General features: G+C 44.1%; 1 protein-coding gene across 1 annotated transcript in view; it reads right to left on the reverse strand.

The window, feature by feature from the left end:
• The window catches only part of DLAT (dihydrolipoamide S-acetyltransferase), a 199,589-nt gene that overhangs the window by 134,393 nt on the left and 51,617 nt on the right, over positions 1-13,579 (reverse strand). Inside the window, exons 5-6 of the mRNA XM_086957184.1 lie at positions 7,006-7,132; positions 6,725-6,909 (exon numbers count right to left, since the gene is read on the reverse strand). Of these exons, the coding sequence (XP_086813310.1) occupies positions 6,725-6,909; positions 7,006-7,132 (312 nt within the window). The remainder of the gene's footprint in view (positions 1-6,724; positions 6,910-7,005; positions 7,133-13,579) is intronic.

The raw sequence follows: 13,579 nt of genomic DNA on the forward strand, positions 1-13,579 counted from the left end.
CAAGCACAGTCAGGGGGCAGAAGATCAAGCACAACCAGGGGGCAGGAGAGCAAGCACAGCCGGGTGTTTGGGGGTCCGGGGCTCTTCCGGCACATCTCCTGAGATGGAGAGACCCCAACAAATGCGACCATGCCACAGTTGGTGAGATGGCGGGGCAGGTATACGCTGAGAGCGTTCAGTTTTCATCACTGAGAATGAATCCAAAACTCACCCAGCTCTATAACCTAAACCATGTGTAAAGCACATACCAGTTGTTTAATTGGCATTTTAAGTATGCATCATTAATCGACTAATTTCCTAAATCGGAAAAGGGTGATACACTGTGCCAGCCAGGCCGTGTTTTTCACATTACACGCAGTTCTAGGCAGCAAGGACCCAACCCACTGAGCTATCTTTGCCCCAGTGCAGGCAGCTGAGATCCATTGTAACTTAGAGCGCTCGAAGGCTGAAGGGGTCTTTGTCAAGTCCATTGAGTTATACCCTTGCCTTTCTCCCCACCCGTTTTAATTTTACCATGTAACCATTAACCTGCTATCCCCGGAGAACTGACAGCAAGATAAACCGCGCATGCGCAAAATCGGTCTGCGGGTCGCTCATTTAATAGCCAATTAAGAGAGCTGGGATTTCTCCATTCTAATACTCTGTGTCACGCTCAACCATCTTTCCTAAACTTTTGACCCGATTTACAGTCTTTTTAGGCACACAAGTGGAACACACGTGCAATGAAAGCTTTTTTGCAAGCATTAATTCCACCTCGTTGCTCACGGAATGAGCACTGGTGGAATATTATGTATTTAAGGTGCGGTAACTTGTATGGCTGCTATTGTACAATCTGTATTCGCCCATGTGCCCCTTGCCATGTTTTCCATCCTCAATGTCTGTCTGATGCCTCTGTACTTGCTGTGAAGCGCTCTGATACCCTCGGGTCCAGCTAGCGCTATACAAAACTTTAATAAATAAAAAAAAATTAAAAATGCAGTGCTCGCATGTTTAGCGTTAAAAGTAGGATCAAGGGCTGTTTTATGGGGCACCCTGCATAAGTAAATGAAAAACCCTGCTCGTGCCAGATACGTTTCCGAAGCAGGGTGAACATGCTTACACTTTGTAGTTTCTGGATATTTAATTGCCTCGTGCATAAAGTCCCCAACCCTGGAAACACACAGATTTGCTCCTGTACTTTTCCATTAATCACCCCCATATTTAATGGGAGCAGGGACGCGGGTTCTCAGAAAATACATATATCACCATGGAGAAAAAAAATAAGAATTTACCAGTATTCATTACCATTTTTTTGGGCAGTATTATGTAGCACGAACTCGACCCGAATGTATTGGAGCGCTTTGCATGAGCACCAGTTACATTACACCAGACACAATAATTTTTGGGTGATTTGCCAAGAATCACAGGATGTTGAGCAGACGCCGAGACTCGAGCCTGGTTCCCCAGCTCCAGAGTCAGCAGTTATTAATGAATGACAAGCTGTTCCCCAAAACCTGCTGCACTGGGCCAACTTGTGTAGGCCTGCCCCCTCACTGTCTGCTTATTCACAGGTAGTGACCAGGAGTCAGTAAACCCAGGGGACTCACTGCTTTTCCATTTTACCAGTTGGTCAAATTTCCTCACCCCCCTGTATATTGGCTACCAAGCCTGACGACACGACCCATGTATTAAACGAGCTTGAGCTATTGGCATTGTAAATGACAAGGCCTTTTATTTATGTTTTGGTTTTTGAAATATAAATAAAACGCATTGTCATTTACAATGCTAATAGCTTAAACTCGCGTAAATGTGAGACCTATTGCATTGCAAATGCTTGTTGTTACCAGTCATTGGCACATGCATTTTCATCCTTGCCTTATCTGTCGACGTTCCATTTATAACCAAAAAATATTCCACCAGTTTATCTGCTGATGTTCTGTATTTTCTGTTAACTGAGCTATCTGACACATGCGGGTGATCCAACATCCGTAAAATTATTAGCTGATTTTGCTTCAACCACAACCATAAATGTTTTCTAATTGAGCATTACTAACCCTAATGCTGTCTAGGCGAGACCTAAAAAATATGTTTTGGGGCGCTAAGAAAGCAATTTATATTCACTTTATGCTGTGTGAAAAGCATATTTGAGGAAGGTTCTTAGCAATGTATGGTTTACCACATTTTGGAAATCAAACATTGGTTGTAGCCATGAATACAAATTAGAGACTGAATATTTTTTACATTTTGCATTTTTTCTATCAGGGAGCAATGCCACCTATCGCACCACCTTAATTTTAAGATGTGGTTACAAATATATGGATCTGGGGGAAAAAAGTGTGTGTGTGAGAGAGAAAGAGCGAAAGAAAGAGAGGGGAGAGAGCGAGAGACAGAGAGGGACAAAAAAAGAGGGAGAGAAGAGGGAGAGAGCGAGAGGGGAGAGAGAAAAAGAAAGATGGGGAGAGAGAGTAGAGCGAGAGAGAAAAAGAAAGAAATGGAGAGAAAGAGGGAGAGAGAGAGAGTGGGAGAGACAAAGGGAGAGGGAAAGAGATGGGGAAAGAAAGCGAGAGTGGGAGAGAGAAATAGAGAGAAAGAGAAACAGAGAAAGAGAGAGAAAGATAGAGAGGGGGAGAGAGGGAGAAAAAGAGAGAGGGAGAGAAAGAAAGAGAGAGAAAGAAAGAGAGAGGGAGAGAGAGAGGGGCAGATACTGAGAAAAAGAGGTAGAGAAAGAGAAAGTAAAAGAAAGAGGGAGGGAAAGGGGAGGAGAGAGAAAGCGCAGTGGGATGGCAAGAAAGATGAAGAAAAGTCATCATGGAAGAAGCGAAGCGGGAGAGAGAGAAAGAGAGGTAAGGAAAGAGAGGGAGAGAGAGGGGGAAAGAAGGAGAGAGAGAGAGAGAGAAAGAGAGGGACGGAAATAGAGGGAGAGAAACAGGGAAAGAAGAGGAGAGAGAGGGGTAGAGAGGGAAAGAAAGAGGAGAGAGCGAGGGAAAGAAAGAGGAAAGAGCGAGGGTAAGAAAGAGAGGAAGGGAGAGAAAGAGTGGGAGAGAGAGAAAGAAACAGAAAGAGGGAAAGAAAGAGGGAGAGAGAAAAAGAGGGAGAGAGAAAGAAAAAGAGGGAGAGAGAGAGAGAGACACACACAGACAAAGAGAGAGACAAAGAGAGAGAGCGCAGTGGGACGGCAAGAAAGAAGGAGAAAAGTTGTCATGGAAGAAGAGGCTGAGGTAGGCAAAGAGAATGAAAGATAAAAGTGGAGAGAGAGAACGGTGGGAAAAAAGATTTGCCTATTAGCTGAAAATATAGAGTAGCATGCCAATGACATGAGACAAAAAAAGTACTAACAAAAAAAGACAACAGTAATAATAACAAATAAAATACTAATGCCAATATAATAATTATAGGACTGCAATAATTATTATTGATATTAATAATGTTAATAAGTATAATAAGGATTTAATGTTGATACCACTATAAGTAAAGCTATTTTATCTTTCTATTCATTATTTTACTGTTTTTGTGAAATGTTCTAATTCTTAGATATGAATGGGTTCAAATGTGATCAAATTATTGAACGCGAGGGGCGCCTTAAACTATTGTGAATTCAGGCCGGTTATCAAAACAAGTGTTCTTTTCTGTTTATGTCTTCATCAGTGTCACAGTAGGGTCAATATTCTATATATATCACAGAGCCGGTGTGCCAATGTTTACCACTGGCACTGCCCACTTTGTAAGCAATAGTGCCATATGTGGTATCCATGTCTTTAAGGCACCGCGTCAATGTGAAATTCATATATAAAAGCAAGTAAGAGGCTGGCACACACATCACTGCACACGCATAATCCCTTCCAGAAGCCGTGTCCCCTGCTCTGTGGGTGTGACCACCGTACACAAAGGCCCTGGATGTCCCTCGGGCTGGGGGATGCCACGCAGGGTTGGCATAGCGCACTCTGGGCGTTTTCATCCTGTGCCCGCCAGCCCCCTCACATGCCAGGCCTCCCCTGCGGGGGTGAGCCAGCTGCACGGGTCCTGGGGAGTGGACTAACATATGCTCCATTTGGGAAGGTGAGGTCCCGGCCCGGGGTAGCTGGCTCTGCAAAGGGGGCTGGACTCTGATTACATGCAAATATGTTCACATTTATTTCTCGCAGACAGGAACGTACACTCGTCCATCTTTGATGTCCACTGCCAGTGGCAGCACTGTGCTATGTCCTGTTTTACTAGGAAACATTTGCAGTTTACAGCTCGAGGAGGGGCATCTAAGGATACGTGAGTGGTTCCGGAGCGAAGTTAACAAGCATTGGCAAGGTCCAGTTCAGATTGCCGATGTCCGACATTTGTGTCTGCCAATGTGCAGTACGCCTTGGCGGGCTCCTCCCGACCTGAGCAGGGAGATGGTGGAGGCTTGCTCGGAGAATGGGCGGACCAATGGAGGACTGCTTCTGCTGTGTTTGTTTTCGGAGGGTGGAGGGCGGCGAATAATGGAACGGAAAGCAATTGACTAAAACAGCGCGTGTGCACTTGAAGTCATACAGCGCACTTCATAAATATATAAAACAGCATTAGACTTGCTGCATTTGGTGGGGGAGGGACAGAGACAGGCGCCAAAAAGCAATTTAAAGCAAGGCATCGGGTGAGGGCAGGAAGCTAGGTAGTACAGCTACTCACTTTGCGACGAGGAGCGAGAAAAGCAGTCTCCGGCAATGAGGAGCAGAGAGTTGAAAAGCGGTGCTCTGCAGGACAGCACCTACTTCCGGTTTGGCCGGCAATGCTTCCGGGTCGCCGCAGGCAGCGCGGCGGCCCGCCCTGCACGGGGAAGGGAGGCAGCTTTCGAGGAGGACAGCACCTGGCCGCGAGCGCGTTCTCGTGCGCGTGGCCTTAACAAATCGGCGCGCGCGGCCAGTGCTGTCCTCCTGGGAAGCTGAGCCGCTAACAATAAGGTCTCTGGCGAGAGCGAGCTTCGCTCGCTTCTAGCCGAGACCTAAAAAGGTCTTTTAAGACACGCATTTACTGGACCAAAAATTAGGAAAAAAACATTGTTGTTGGTCATATCTCGGTCTTCATGTTAATATAATGTTACAATTCTCTGTAGAGATCTACAGCAGACATGAAAGACTTAATGTAGTGTTATTGATCCAAGCCATAGTGAGGGGCCTATAATAAGTGATGTGCTATTCAATGGTTGGTACAGCCTACTGTGGCAGTCTACAAGGCTATTAGAACATTTGTCTCCATAAGGACAGAACGAACTCTGGGCATACAAAGCATGGATTTGGCACGGTCTTCAACCATGAAAAGCTTGGAGTTAAGCACAGGACTTGACGTGTGGCCAGTCCCTGTACCCAACCTCCCACTGTGCACAGACTTCTGCAATGAGACATGCCCTATTCCCAAACATCTGCTAGCAGCAAACTCCTGCAAACATCCAACCATTCCGCCCTCCAGTGGACCCCGCCCAAAGTTTGATTATATATATATATATATATATATATATATATATATATATATATATATATATATACACACACACACTCGCCCAAATATATATATATATATGTGTGTGTATGTATATATATATTTTTTTTTCTTTTCTCTGTACCGCACCCACACTCCCCTCCCCACAAGCAGGCAACCCTGTGGTCAGGCCCAGTGAAACCCTTCTGCGGGCAGCCAAGCCTGCAGGATACAGTCCTGATGAGGGTTAAGATATCATAATAGGGAAGGGTTTGAGATGATGAAGGGTTTTTAGGAATAAGGAATGTGTGGAGTTTAAAATGTAGAAAGAGGTTTTTAGGCGGTTAGGGATGGAGGTGTTCAGGTGTGGTGAGGATATTTTTAGGGTTAAGGAATAGGTGGAGTTTATGAGTAGTGAGGGTATTTAGACTTCAGGGATGGGATGTAGGGGTTGAAATAAATGTAATGGTTCTGTGATGGGTGGGGTTTAGGGGTCTGGGATGAGTGTAATTTAATAGTGGTAAGAGGTTTTCAAGGGGGCAGGATGGATAGTGTTATGAGAGGATGCGGTTGGTTGGCAAATTAAAAGCATCTGAAGTAACTGCTTGACAATGAAAAAATATCAAATTAAGACCTGTGAAGTAAATCATTGAAACCAATACCTGACAAATAAATGAATTTGTTTCTATGAAATGGTAAATGCCAATCGTCCTGCAAACTCCCATTAAACACTTTAGGTAAAATGGTTTCTCAGTAATCGTAGTCCAGGATTCCAAGAAGTAATGTTTCTATGAAATTATGTACAACCGTTTAAAATGCATGTAGTGATGACATTACTGAACAAAGGAGTCTTCTTTCCTGATTTATTAGTCAATTATATAATTTGATGTATTTTGGACTAGGAGAAATTATGCATATTACAGTACTAGAATGAAAGACTATTCCGACAATATTTCGGTGTTGTAGGTTATTGAATGTTCACCAATGGCTAAATTACAATAGGAGTATTCAATTTCTTGCAACAAGTTTAAATCAAATTGTGGCCTTGTAAAGTATCGCTGGCTAGTTAATCAACTGTCAAACTAGTCAATTAAATTGTTGAGCTAATGCAAATGGTCATTCGTAGCTGGACTTTGTTTTGTACTACAAATCCCATCTCACTACTTTACGTAAGAGTACAGATATGTGATAATTAATTTTAATTTTTAAATACATATTAAACCTACATAATGAGACACCCTGCAGAGTTATAAACACGTAGCTCCACTGTTCTGAAAAATGCATTAATAACTTCCATTACCTGAGCTGGAGAAGCTGCCTTGGGTTTGATATCAACCACTTCCCCAGTTTCTTTGTAGTCAGCAAATGCAGCAATATCGGACTCCCTTTCCACAATAATGCATAGCGGTGTTTGAAGAGGTACGTCTCTTGTTCCCTCTGCTACAAGAACCTTTGCCAAGTAACCTTCTTCTTGCACTTCAAAACCTTGTAAAACAAATGTGCAGTTTTCACAAAACTTTAGCAGGAAAAGATTAAGAAAAGCAGAAAAGGGGAGCACTGTTTTCACATTTCAATAGGTACCTATTGTTGCCTTGTCAGTCTCTATCTCCGCTAGTAAGTCGCCTTCACTCAGCTTTTCCCCAACCTTCTTTTCCCATCGCTGAACTGTACCCATCGTCATTGTAGGAGAGAGTGCAGGCAAACAAATCTGTGGAGCGCAACACAAGGTCTTTAATGCAAACCCGGAACATGAGCACAAAATGACCCTACGCAAAACCAGTGTTTAGGTGTTAAACTTTGCTAATACAATGTTAAGGTATCTTCGCTATGAGCTGGGCAATTTTATATTAGAACACTTCTGTGGACGAATTCCCATCAGTCAATAAGTATGTACTAAGTAAAAGGGGGCACCTAATCCACCCTGCCTTTTTGGGCAAGGAATAAATGCACAATCCACATCAGCAGAATCATTCAATCAGAGTATTATTTTCCAATGCAACATTTTACAAACTTTTAACATGAAAGTTAATGCTGGGGGCCTCCATCTTAATCCCTACTTGATATTCAAAGACATATTTCAAGTAGAAAAGAGGCATATATTACTTTGATACTTTATTTAGAACCACTGGCACGAAGTAACAAAGTACCTCTTGAAATAGGTCAAGATAGCAAGGATTGAGAAACATGGTACCTGTCAAGTATAATTCTTACAGCTGTTAATTTACAGGCGTTTTACTAGACCAATTTAACAAAATGATTCTGGGATTTTTCATTATGGGCCATTTGAAGCCCAAAAAGTGAAGGGTGGAACTTTCCCTTTAACTACGACAGGCCAACCTGACCACCATCACCACCACCACTCACTTCAGCTTGTATTCGCTAGCACCATAGTTCAGAATTGCCCAGCAATCTATACAAATCTATTAATCAGCTTCTACTGTGACAACCAAGTTATAATTATGGGTCATCCAAATATGCAATATGTTCCTAATGAACATACATGCAAAATTGCCTGATATTTTGCTAATAATCAAGTACTTGCTAAACAAAGAACACTAGATTGCTAGAGACACAGCAAATACTTGGGGACTCCTCCAAAGTCTATTCATCAAAACTAGATGTTATAAGTGCTCATTATCACTGAGATTACTCTCATATGTCAATAGGACCATACACACTTTTACTGCTCAATAAGATGAATTCATTTTTTCATAATTCTGCTATTAATTCTTACATTTTTTTGTCAGTCAAAAAGGCTTTATTATCGGTTAAAAACCATAAAAGCAGAAAATACATATTTGAATAAAACAGACCTTTAGACAACAGTTCAGGGAGCACATAATTAGACAACGCTCAAAGTACAGTATATCAATAAATAAGGGTTAAACAAAAGTAAAAACAAACCATTCACAGTTTTAGAAAAATTTCCTAGTGAGTTAGAGGGGAGTACTAGCACAGTTATATCAGCTTTGTCATTTGATTTTAGCTCCTCTAGTACACTACATAGAAAAAAGGTATCTGGAGGTTGCAAACACAGTCAAAGGGGAAGAGTCGTATTTCAATAATCTGAATACTTCGCTAAAATCCCTAAAACCCCTGGTCTTGCATAACTGGAGGATCCATTTGGATCTAGCCTTAGCGTACAGAGGGCAGAAGAGCAGAACGTGCAGATAAGTCTCTTCAACATTTTCAACCCTGGGCAAAGGCTAGGAACATTATGAGCCAACGACCATTTATTTGTCACTGCCCTCACTGGGAGAGAACCGTGTCTAAATTGGACATATAATTTCTTCGCCAGTGGGGGCTGGATATCGTCCGTAAATTTCTCGAATTGATAATTATCCTTTACTTCGAGAAAGGCGCTGGCCAACTTACCCAAGGATGGTTTTGATACCATCTGGTCCATTCGATATTGTTAGAGTACTTTGGCCAGCGTCCTCCTAGGGGTCAAGGCAGAAGATTGTTCCGGGGAAAGCCACAAGTCGCCCTTCCCCAGAGCTTTGCATAGATGTTTAACATGCTTTAGCCAAGGGATTTTTACCACACCCCTTAAGGTTAGTAGGTGCCTTAGGTCCTCCCTGTAGCTTAGAAGCTCAAGTGGCGATTAGGGATAACCTCCTGTATGGGGGCCAGACCCAAGTCGAGCCGTAACGGGATCAAGGGTGTACTTTGTGGGAGTCTAAGTAGGCCCCTAGTAAAGCTATTCTCAGTATTAGAGAGCGAAGAGGCGTTGGCATGGCCCGATAGCTCTACACCATAGAGCGCCCCACCTCTCGCCTGTGCTTTATAGATTTCCACTGGAGGTCCCAAGATTTTGGATGAACACTCGTTATGGACCTTTAAAATACCTCCCGCGGCTTGGGCCAACTTCATGTTTGCCTTGGCTATATGGGACCCCCAATCCATCTTGTCATTCAATGTTACCCCCAAGTATTCGAAAGTGGTAACTCTTTCAAGCACCGTACCGTCCAAGTGTGGAAGGGGGCAGTTGGATGATTTGGGATTAAAAACCGTAAATTTGGTTTTCAAGAGAATGTAATTCTTACATTTTAAGCAACAGTAAAACTTGTAACAGAGAACTTCATGAAGCTTGTATTCTGCAAGATAGTGGAATATACAGTAAAATGTTGGCCGATTTAATGTTTTAGAAATTGGTTATTTAAAAACAAAGTTGAAGCAGATTACAACCTCAACCTAAGTAAAAACAAAATGTAACAAGACTGTTCTACTAGTGTGAGCACACAAAAGAAAGAAGATATAAAGACAAAGGGGCCGATCTATATCTTGGCGGTTTAGATAATCTGTTATTCCGCCAACATAATGGTCCACCTGCCAAATTTAAATATGGGTGGACTTTAGGTTTAATCACAGTGGAGGCTACTCTGTTTCTACCGCGATTAAACCCAAAGGCCCTGCGGAGTAAGGGCCGTAGGAGGCAGTCCTCGAATTACGTTTACCTAATTTAGATTGGGGGGAATCAGAGGTCAGTTTTCAATGCCCGTAACTGCCAGGAAAACCTTGGGAGTAAGGGATAGTGAAAACTGATAAATCCTCCCCTCACCATGGAAGAGGACTCCGATGGCGAGGGGAGTATTTTTTATGCCCAAAAGGGAAATCCTGCTACAGGATTTTCTTTTTGAAAATGAAAAAAAAAAATAATAATTTGGTGCAGGATCCTGCACCAAACTGTAAACAGCGCCAACAGGAACCGCTGCGACTGCCGTCTTTTGGGAATCGGAGTAGTCTCGATCGGGCAGACGTTAAGTCCTCTGCCAGGTCAACAGTGATTGCTCTGTCCGCCAAATTACAGTTTGGGCCCTTAACCATGTACTTTGGATTCTCTGATAACTTATTATCTTTCAAGTACAAAATGTAATGCATCTGATTAATTGGCAGATTAGAAGTTGCATTTAAGCTATTGCATTTACAAACCAAATGCATCAAATGTGGCTCCAACGCCAACTACATCCCGCCGTCGCAAGACCTATCGACTCACTGGCTACCTTTTCCACCGCAAGATTACCGACATCCACAACAGCTTCAACGCCATGACGACGACCACCGCCCCCACCACCACACGCACCAACCATCAACTCTCCTGGACAAGCGTCAACGACAAGGACAAGGAACCAGAGAGATCATGAAGACCATCCACTCCGGCTCACCGCTAGACCCATGCCACCACCACATCTTCAACAAAGACAGCGCATCCATCGCACCCCCTCACAGCAAAGCCATCAACATCTCCTTTGAGACAGCAACCTTCCCGGAAAGATGCAACCCCTTACTCAAGAAACCAAAGGCAGACCCCAAGGACCTCAAGAACTTCCGGCCCATCCCCCTGCTTCCATTTCCGGCTAAGGTCACCAAGAAAATAGTCAACAAACAGCTGACCCGCTACCTCGAAGACAACAACATCCTGGAAACATCCCAGTCCAGTTTCCGCAGCAACCACAGCACCGAAACCGCCCTCATCGCCGCCACAGATGACATCAGGACCATGCTAGACAACGGAAAAATAGCAGCCCTCATCCTCCTGGACCTATCAGCCGCCTTCAACATGGTCTGCCACCGCCTCCACAACGCCGAAATCCAAGGGAAGGCCCTGGACTGGACCACATCCTTCCTCTCCGGCAGAACTCAGAGCGTCCGCCTCCCCTCCTACAACTCCAATGCCACCAAGATGATCTGCGGAGTACCCCAGAGCTCGTCCCTCAGCCCGATGCTGTTCAATATCTACATGGCACCCCTCCCCCACGTGGCCTGTCAACACGACCTCAACCTCATCTCCTACACCCAGCTGATCATCTGCCTCACCAAAGACCCTCACACAGCCAAAACCAACCTCCACGAAGGAATGAGGGCCGTCGCCGACTGGATGAGGAACAGCCGACTGAAGCTGTACTCTGACAAAACAGAGGTCCTCATCCTTGTGTCCACCCCCTCGGCCTGGGACGACTCCTGGTGGGCGACCACACTGGGAACTGCTTTGACTCCCACAGACCACGCGCGCAACCCAGGGGTCATCCTCGACTCCACCCTCACCATGACCATGACTAAGCAGGTCAACGCCATCTCCTCCTCCTGCTTCAACACCCTCCGAATGCTACGTAGGATCTTCAAGTGGATCCCCAGTGAAACAAGAAGAACAGTCACCCAGGCCCTCGTCACCAGCAGGCTGGACTACGGTAACGCCCTCTACGCTGGAGCATCAGCCAAGCTCCTAAGACGGCTGCAATGCATCCAGAAGGCTTCAGCACGTCTGATCCTCGACATCCCCTGCGGCAGCAACATCACTACCCACCTGAGAGACCTACACTGGCTCCCAGTCAACAAGAAGATAACCTTCAAGCTCCTCATCCACGCACACAAAGCCCTCCACGACGCCGGCCCAGCATACCTCAACCGACGACTCAGCTTCTACACCCCCCCCACCCGCAAGCTCCACTCTGCAGACCTCGCCCTCACTGCGGTCCCCCGCATCCAAAGAACCACAGCCGGAGGCAGATCCTTCTCCCCCCTCGCCGCCAAGACCTGGAACATCCTCCGCACCAACCTCCGGCAGACCCAAGACCTACTGGCCTTCAGAAGACTACCCAAGACCTTGCTCTTAGATCAGTAGCAGCTCCCTCCCCCATAGCGTCTTGAGACCCTCAAGGGTATGTAGAGCGCTTTACAAGTGTCCTGATTGATTGATTGAATTCAATATTAAAAAGTGAAAGATGTTATAAGACCGTATGTTCACTGTGTGGCATTTTAAATTAAATAAACAATAACCACAATACATTTTAACAGCCTCATAAAAGTATAAAAGTAAATAGCATTACCCCCTCCCCCCGAGCCCAAAGAAAAATGCGAACTACTTTAACCTAGGTGCCATAGTAACAGTAAGGCGATGACACAGGTAGGGCTAACGAGTAATTAATATAAAATAAGTATTGGTGCCTCCTAAATGGCAGTTAGAGAGGAATAAAGTAGAATATGGAAGCTCCAAAAGCATAATTGAAGGGTGACAGGATTGAGTCAAGTGGTGGTGGAAGTAGGAAAATGGACATGAGTAGGAGAAAGACAATGTAAAAGAAAAATAAGTAAATACAAAATTATAACAATGTGGTGCCAAATGTGAACTTAAACTTCACCAAACTTGAAAAAAGAACAAAATTAATTCTGTTTAAACAGCACAGTGCCAAATTTAAGACCCGTTGGAAGAGGATGTCACTGTTTGTCTTTCTAAAAGGGTATATATATTTCATCAAAAACTCAAGTAATACGTTTACGATATATTTTTTTAACGCTGAGAATTGATTTGCCTGAGCAAGTCAAAAAAATAGAAAGGTGTGGAGCCCCTTTAGTCTATATGTGCACATTATGTACATTATTCTTCTAAGTTTTCCAAGTCTAATAAAAAATGGCACAGAAACCTTTTAAACAAGCAACAATGTAAATAGCCAGCAAATCCTAAAAAACAGTCTGCTCAAGACATAAAGCAAAGTTGGAATTTGAGCAAATAACAGACACATTCCAAAGACTATTTTACTGGGCTAAAAACACAGCAGATAAAAATCACTTGAGGTTTTGGCTGCCGTTCCTAAAAAATTTTATTTTGCCAAGACGGAAAGCTACATGCTCCCTTCCACCAGATCGCCTTTTTCTCCCCCTTACCCTGTAAACCTCCCTCCCCACCCTTGCCCAGCCACCGGGCTCACATTTACCCACTGCTCAGATTTGGTGGTAAATGAGTGTAAAACCCTAAGGAACATGGATTTCTGTGTCCTTTTGCACAGGGTAAAACCGCGTCTGTACGGTTATTCACACTGCATAGCGTTTAATTTGTTGTACTTGCAGGGTGTTACCTCAAGCTACCAATAATTAGGGGGGCAGAGTTTGCTCCATGCCAGTACCGTCCAGCTTCTAATGAGGATCTGAATGTCAAGAAGCCAGGTAAGCACTGAGGCGAGAGAAAATATGTTGCCTGTCAAACATGAATTAAAGATCAGACAAACATAAAACGTCAAAATGGGACAGATTCTACTACCAATTGTGCCCTGTTTTCCAACGTGCGCTCATGGCCAGCTCCACATATGTCTGGCTCCCTCAGCCGGTGTCAGTATTGCACAATCTATACTGATGAATCTGGGATTATGGTGCCTCAATT

Source organism: Lissotriton vulgaris, chromosome 2_1, assembly GCF_964263255.1.
Source record: "Lissotriton vulgaris chromosome 2_1, aLisVul1.2, whole genome shotgun sequence".
Taxonomy (NCBI): domain Eukaryota; kingdom Metazoa; phylum Chordata; class Amphibia; order Caudata; family Salamandridae; genus Lissotriton; species Lissotriton vulgaris.